Source organism: Prosopis cineraria, unplaced genomic scaffold (genome assembly GCF_029017545.1).
Source record: "Prosopis cineraria cultivar Desert tree isolate PC_DT_omini unplaced genomic scaffold, ASM2901754v1 PC12, whole genome shotgun sequence".
Classification (NCBI taxonomy): Eukaryota; Viridiplantae; Streptophyta; class Magnoliopsida; order Fabales; family Fabaceae; genus Prosopis; species Prosopis cineraria.
The window spans coordinates 29,163,142-29,170,791 of NW_026555343.1; the positions used below are offsets into that span (position 1 = coordinate 29,163,142).

A 7,650-nucleotide genomic window follows, 5' to 3' on the forward strand; every position below is an offset into this window, starting at 1 on the left:
TCAAACTTTTAGAGTCACATGGAAGCTTTAAAATATAGACTCATAGCTTCATTAATTTAGAACAATTCTACCTACTCTCAAATTCCATGAAAAATGAGATGGAGAGGTGGAAGAGAGAATGGAAAGCTTAGCCAAGAGTTTGAAGGTCCAAATTAGATTCCAAATTCACTTGAATTAAAGCCTTAGCAGAGATCCTTTGAGTCTTGTGGTTTTCCCCCAACTAATTATGTTTTTTTAAGTTGATATCACATATTTATGCTACCAAAAATATGCTATTTGTTGCAGCATGAGAAACACATGCTACAGCATATGGCGTAGTGAGGAAAATCTCACTTTTCCTCCACCGATCCGACTAATCTAACTTTCACCCTAGACAGATCTTGAAGTTATCCATAACTTAAAATGTCAATTAACAACCTAAAATATGATTAAATTAAATAATCATTCTTCAACTAATTTTTCCTTTTAATTAGCAATTAATTCTAGATTAAAAACTCTGGATATTATAATAACCATCAAATATGCCTTTCTAACTTAGTATGAAATTCATTTCTAGTACATTATACTTGACAGATATTAATAACTGTAAAGTATATGACCACATATTTGATAATTAAAATAACTATCAAGTATATGGACATTGCATCAATGATAGGATCTTATTTGACATTTTTAACCGTCAAATATAGGGAAAAATGATTATCAAATATCCTCAATGCTGTAGTAGTGTTTCCTTCATTTTTTATACCAAATTGAAATTGTTGAATCATATGTTTTGATTATTACAAAACTAAGAGAAGAGGTGTTTGTTTTGTGTGCAAATACATAAAGTTTCATGAATGAAGATAAAACCTCAAGAGCATGAAGAATCGAGAGAAGAAGAAGAAGATTTATAGGATAAGTTATATATTTCTCTTAGATTCAATGTGAAAACTTTGAGAGCTTAATCATATGTTAACAATCTTTAAATTGAATGCATCATGTTAGGTTCATAAGTCTTATTTGTGCATCTTAGAACTTGTTTTAGTCAATTCGAGCTAGTGAGTTATGTCATTCTAGCTTAAATTGGATATAGAAGTTGATATTTTCTTTATCTGATAATTCACACATGATTTAGTATGGTCCTACGCATGATTTGTCACCTTAGGCATACTAATTGACGTTTCACGCCTGAATCAGTAGTGATCCACGTGTGATTTGTCACATGTGTTTGTGTGATACCTTGATAAAGTTTCTATGTTCCAATTCACACAAGTTACCCTTGCATATGCACACTTGAATTGTCATCTTGTGTTCCCTTACATATTGAGAAGTGTCATTTCACGCTTGAAATGAAATGTATTTACATGTGTTTGGTCACTTAGTCTTTTGAATACATTTAGCCTAAGTTAGTCCTAAGCCGTTTTAAGCCTATTTTGTCTTGCACACTTACTTGATTCATCACTTATTATTCAAAGTCTTTTCAACCATGCAATCCACGCTCGAATGAACATGAGTACCACACGTGATATGTTTCAGAAAATGGCTTAGTTTTGTAATTAGCCATTTCACACGTATGTAATAGAGTGTTTCACGCGTAATCTATCTTCTTGAATGGACTGAGTTTTATAACCAGCCATTCCACACGTGATAGTAAGTTGGTTTCATGTGTGATTTGTCACACAATTGGTTTTGGCATTCTGCTAGCTAATTCATGTGTGAGAACCTAAGGATCGCACACCTATTTTGTTACACAAAGTGGTTTGCATATTCTTTTCCTTCAAAACATGCATGAGTCACTCCAATGTTCATGATTGAATTGTCACATATGCTTGATTGGGACTTAACTAGCTCCATTTCACACGTGAATCATCTGGTTGCTCATAAAAAATGTCACCAATAGCTACAAACATTGTCCCAAAGATATGTTAACTGCCAAAACTATATATATATATATATATATTGATATAATTCAAGTCTAAAAGAATAATTTTGATTTTTGAGTGAATTATTCATCTTTTGAACATTCTAAAAAGCTTTAAACTATGCATTAAAGTATTGCATTCATATATTTATCATGCTTGATAAATCTTGTGGAAAAGTTCTTATAAGTTCTTAGGCTTTAAATTGTATTTATTCTTCTCTTTTAAAAGAGTTTATCTTTGAAAATTCTTTATTTTGTGAACAAGCTAAAATCTTAAAAAGAAGTTTTTCAAGTGATTTGTAACAACTTGCTGAGTGTAGTAAGTTTTGTTGCTGAGACAAGACATGTAAAGTATTGAGAGTTATACTGTGGTTGTAAGCATCCATTGAAACTTATGAGTTTAGTTAAAAATCTCAAGTATGATCTTAAGGACTAGAAGTAGGCCATGTTTTAGGTTGAACTAGGATGAATCTCTCATGTCAATTCTCTCAACTTCTTGCACATATCTTTTTTCTCCTTCGAGTTTTCCAGAAAAATCTAGTATCACCCAATTCATCCTCCTTCTTAGGTGTTAGCCTATCCAACAGAAATTACAAAGAGCGTTAGTTGATTAATAAAATTACAAAGAAAGATCTAAAAATTTAGGAAACTCAATTAATATTAAAAATATGATTGCTATATAAAATATTGCAAGTCATCTATAAATTTATGAAAAACTATTTTGAATTGTTTATATTTAAAAAAATTATAAATTTTGGATGAATATTTATAAATAATAATATTTAAATTATTAAATACTAAATTTTAATAATATTTTTTTTGTAAATAATAATATTTATTAAATTTTAATAATATTTATTAAATTTTATTTAACAAAACTTTAGGGCATCTAGCATTCTTAGAAAAGACTTTAGGGGCAATTATCACAATAAAAGAGTTCAGGGGCAATTAGCACAAAACAAACACAATCAAAAACAAAGAATCTTACTTGTTATTGTGCATGGAGCCCACACAAATACTATGTCAACCAAAAAAAAAAAAAAGCATAAAATTGACAGCTGACTAACATAAGTGTTTTTTCCCCCTTGGAAAAATAGTTCAATGGTAAATTTGTACCGCTTATCAATATAGGGTATCTAATACTCCTTGAAAAAAGTTCAAGAATAAAAATGTACCTTAACCCAAAATATAAATCCATATTTATAATATCTAGAGAATTTTTTATTTTATTTTTCTATTTACCCTTGTGTATAATTAAATGTCATGAGAAACTTATACAGTTTATGACTTTTAATTGTAAGGTTAGTTTTGAATCAACTTTCATTTAATTGTCCTCCTTCATATGTGCATTTGTAAATGTAAACTGGACCTCTATTGTGGACCAGAGGAGTATTAGTCCATGTGTGCCGATATACATATTACATATATATATATATATATATATATATATGTGAGAGAGAGAGAGAGAGAGAGAGATTTCATTTGGTCGCAAAAGAAAAACTCTTAATTTTTAAGATATTTAGATTTTTTAATGTTATGAAATATATCTATCTTATTTTCTTAAATTTTACTGGTTAGTTGCCTTGTTTATCCTCACATGATGTCTTTATTTGGTCTATGCAAGTGAATTTACATCCTTTTCTTGTGACAAAAAATATTTAATATTTTATTTTAGCTATGATATACTTCCTTTATTAAAAAATATAAGGCATTATTTTTTGAAGAGTTGGATGTTTAAAAATGTTAGGCATTTTTAGTTTTTCGAGATGTAATCATTACTTTTTTTTTAGAAGTGCCCCTATTAATAAGGATTTTATATTTATTTTAGGATATTTAGTAAGGATAAATATAAAAAGATAGGGTTAGTTAAAAAGTAAGTAACTATTTTATTAGGGGTTGAAATTCTTTAAAAATTCCTTACATTTTTTAATGGAGAAAGTATAAGATATATTATTTTAATAAGCTAAATATAGTTTTCATTTTTCCTAATTTTACTTGTAAACAGAGTTTTATTGTTTGTTCATCAAATATTCTTTTACAAAGTTCAAATAAATAAAACAAATTAGACGAATTACCGTTCAAGGCAAAATCAGAGTCACAGCGTACTCGCATCTTTCTTCCAATCACCTCCATCTCCATTCCTTTCTTGCATGCACACATTATACATACATATAACACACACGCGCGCGCGCACATAGATATTTTACACACACACACACACAGATATTTTATAAAAGGGCAAATATTCCCAAAAATAGGCCTGTAATTAAAAAGAGAAATGAAAAAAAAAATTAAAACAAAAACAGGCTGGAAGCTAAAAGAAGAAGTTAAAACACAGGAGACACACCTCTGCTTGTTTGGTTTTGAACCCAAACTAGACCACATTGAAGTTGATAGAAGAGAGCAAGTGTCTGTTGCAATCATCAAACTAGAACTTCTAGCTAAAGGTTTACCAAAGAATTTGTTTGGCCAGCAAAGGAGATGGAGGCCTTAAGATCGAAAATTCTCAATAGCATAAGTCATTGTCAAGGTCTAGAATAAGGTTAAACAAAAGTAGATAATTTCAAAGTCACTCAGATTTGTAGATCTATGCTTAGACCAACTAAACAAGACAACTGTTGTCTGTTCTAAAGAACTAAGACTTGAATCACAGTGAATAGCTCTTTGGTATATATAGATGAAGCTCCATCCGTCTCTTTGAAAATTTGGAGGACTTCTTTTGATATCTGACATGACTAGATACTGCAATCTTGATGAGTTATTAGAAGCATTAATTCCAAACGCATGCAGCAGATCAATTTCATCCCATGTACATATATGCTTTAGAAAGAAGACATACATACATACAATCCCTTTTCTGCCCAACTTTCAATTCCATCTCATTCCACAAAAACTGCAGGTATGTATCAAAGATTAATTTTTACTCCACTAGAGGTTAGCTCATATGGTGAGAATAAGGAGACATGTGAGTAAAAGTCGAGGGTTGAAACATTCAAGATGAAATAAAATGAGAATAACATTTCCTATTTATATTTTTAGTGTCTTGATTGTTCATATATGTTATCATGAAAATAGTATACTACACCGATTCATTGTGTATGAAATATGGATGATTAAGATTTCATTGATATAAGGTCAACCCTAATAAACTTATTAGAAGGTTCCAATCATCATGCATCTAGTAATTAAGGATCCTTATACAAAAATTGAAATACATATTTAGGATTATTGGACTACTCCATGAGGGATTGGGACTTGATGAATGGCTTGAATTTATTTATTCAATGAGTATCTCAAGTGGCATGATGAAAACTATTTGATTCAATTGAATAACTAGAAGAGATTTTGTCTTATAATACTCAAAATGTATCAAATCTCAAATTTTTGGAAGGGATAAGGAGTATTAATTATTCTGATAATGAAAATTGTTTTAAATTTTTTAAGAGAAATACATATTGATAATTTTTAAGTATTAATAAAATTCAATAATTATAATTGCTGAATATACCTTGCCGAATCTCAATTCAAGATATCAATTCAAATCATGGACTTCGATCAAAATATTTTAGTGGGAAATTAACCACTTTAATTTGTTATAATTGTTGAGATGAAAAAAACTACACACAATCATACATCCGAAGAGAAATCACACTTTTTCTTGGAAATAGTTAAGGAATTATATTCACAAGTTTATTAATGTGTAGCAATATTTCCAACAAGTTGTATGCTTTTCTTTTGAGACTCAATGACTTGATTCGGATCATCTTCTAAACGGCCATATGCAATCTTGTCTGGGTAATACTTGACCAAAGCGATGTAAAACGACACTGCAAAAACGGCAACCCCAATAAAGAACCAGCTGAACTGAATATTAACCAGCGAGAGAGCTCTTCGAAGCGCCTCTTCATTAGAGCATCTCACCACATAGCGACCATCATTGGGGTTTTTGAAACACCCTTTGGGAATCAACCCAGTATTCGTAAGCATATAGCCTATGACCACGAACCACACACCTTGGAACATTATGCTAATCGATCTCAAGAAGCTAACCAAGAAACTACGAGGCAACCCAATTCCTACAAGCGTAGTAGCCAGGGACACAAACACCAGAAGCTGAGCCAGAAGGTGGTATTGGCCATCTATATTAGAGATAAATAAGTTAAAGAAGTCTCCCATCTAAAAATTAAAAGATAAATTAAGAATATATAAAGTTTAAGATATGTTTAATCAAATGTCTTAAACTGTTTTGATGAAGTAAACTATCATCAAACATACTTAATATGAAGAGTTTAATATGGTATTATGAGCTATTCAATCAATAACCAAAAAAAAAAAACAATACAATTGAGAAAAAGGGGGAAAAAGAATGATAAAATGAAAAATGCAACAAAAAAAAAAAAGGAAGAGAAGAAGAAAAAATTGAATTGACTTGAAACTTCCGAAACTAAAAAAAGTATAGACCTAAGTATGTATGAAGAAAAAGAAAATAAAAAAAAAACAAACAAAAGTAATAGAGGGAACATTAAAGGTAAAGAAATCAATAAAGAAATTCCACATCTAGAAACTAAAAAATAAATTAATAATATATAAAGAGGCAAAGAGGTAAAAATATTTAAGGAATTGTCTATCAAAAGCATTTAGTAGTTTAAAATAAGGAAAAGTATAAAGTATCCGTAAAGTTATTTTTAATATATATGTGACTAAACTGTTAATTTTCAGATCTACAACATAATGGTGATACATCAAAAAAATAACTTTAAGGATACTCATGTACTTTTTTTTACTTTAAACTATTCAATACTACTGGTGAGACAACTTCTTGTATATTTCTACCTGTTTGCCCATATATAAAATTTAGAATATATGTAATCAAATAGTTTAAGTTATTTTGATAAAATATACTACTCTCAATTATACTTAATATAAAAAAATTTAAAAACCTGGTCCATCATGATCAGAAGAGTGAAAGTGAATGAGAAGAAGTTGCTGAGAAAAAGCTATAGCAGCTAACAATTGGGTCAGTTCTTTTTTCGCTTTTGAGTCAGTGAGGTCTAGAGCCATGGCGAATGAAGCGTAGATGAAGTAAGCAAAGTACATAGACGAGTGTTCCAAGTTGTGAAGGTGTGTGGAGGGAATACTTCCATCTGCATCGAAAGGTTGGTGATGAGAAGGAATGATGAAAAGGTCCAAGGCTATGAAGATTGTGCTGCTAACCAATATGAAGATGAGCTCAAGGTATTTGAACTTTGGAGAAATGGGAAACCAGAGAGTAGTGCAGAAATTGTAAGACTTGGGGTTAAGTGCGTGAAGCTTGATGTGGTTAAAGAGGTGCCATATACCAACAATTATGAATCCAAAGCCCAAAAATACGTGCCCATCCATTCGAAATATGGCAAGGATTTCAAGTTGAGATACTAAAATGATGAACCTTTGACACTTATAGTTCATCACTAAAACAATGAACTGATATATGAAGAGAAACTTACAAATCCTCACTTGTGTCATATAGCTTTTCTGATGCTAGCTAGGAATTAAGGACTTGCTTCACGTGGGTCCTAAATGTCCTTGAAGCAGGTTCGTGGTGGGAGAGGTTGAAGTTGCGTGAAAGCAAGCGATGGAAATAGATGACATGGGAAATTTATTGCGTGCGTTCGGGTTTTACTTTTTCCTAAGTTCATTTATTTATGAGACGGTTGGATAAGCACAGCTCCAATAAAAAGTACTCCCTCTATTTAAAAATATAATAT

At 30.6% G+C, this 7,650-nt stretch overlaps 1 protein-coding gene across 1 annotated transcript; it reads right to left on the reverse strand.

Annotated features, from left to right (window-relative positions):
* Positions 1-5,533: 5,533 nt before the first annotated feature.
* Positions 5,534-7,383, reverse strand: LOC129288903 (uncharacterized). Its single transcript, XM_054925714.1, has 2 exons — positions 6,844-7,383; positions 5,534-6,042 (listed from the first exon to the last, which is right to left on the reverse strand). Exons 1-2 carry the CDS (start codon positions 7,349-7,351, stop codon positions 5,597-5,599), a joined length of 954 nt encoding a protein of 317 aa, XP_054781689.1. The 5' UTR covers positions 7,352-7,383; the 3' UTR covers positions 5,534-5,596.
* Positions 7,384-7,650: the final 267 nt, after the last annotated feature.

Coding starts and splice junctions, on each gene's coding strand:
- LOC129288903 (XM_054925714.1), bottom strand. CDS start 7,351: ATGAACTATAAGTGTCAAAGGTTCATCATTTTAGTATCTCAACTTGAA. Junction 6,043..6,843: donor TTCTGATCATGATGGACCAG/GTTTTTAAATTT, acceptor TCTCTAATATAG/ATGGCCAATACCACCTTCTG.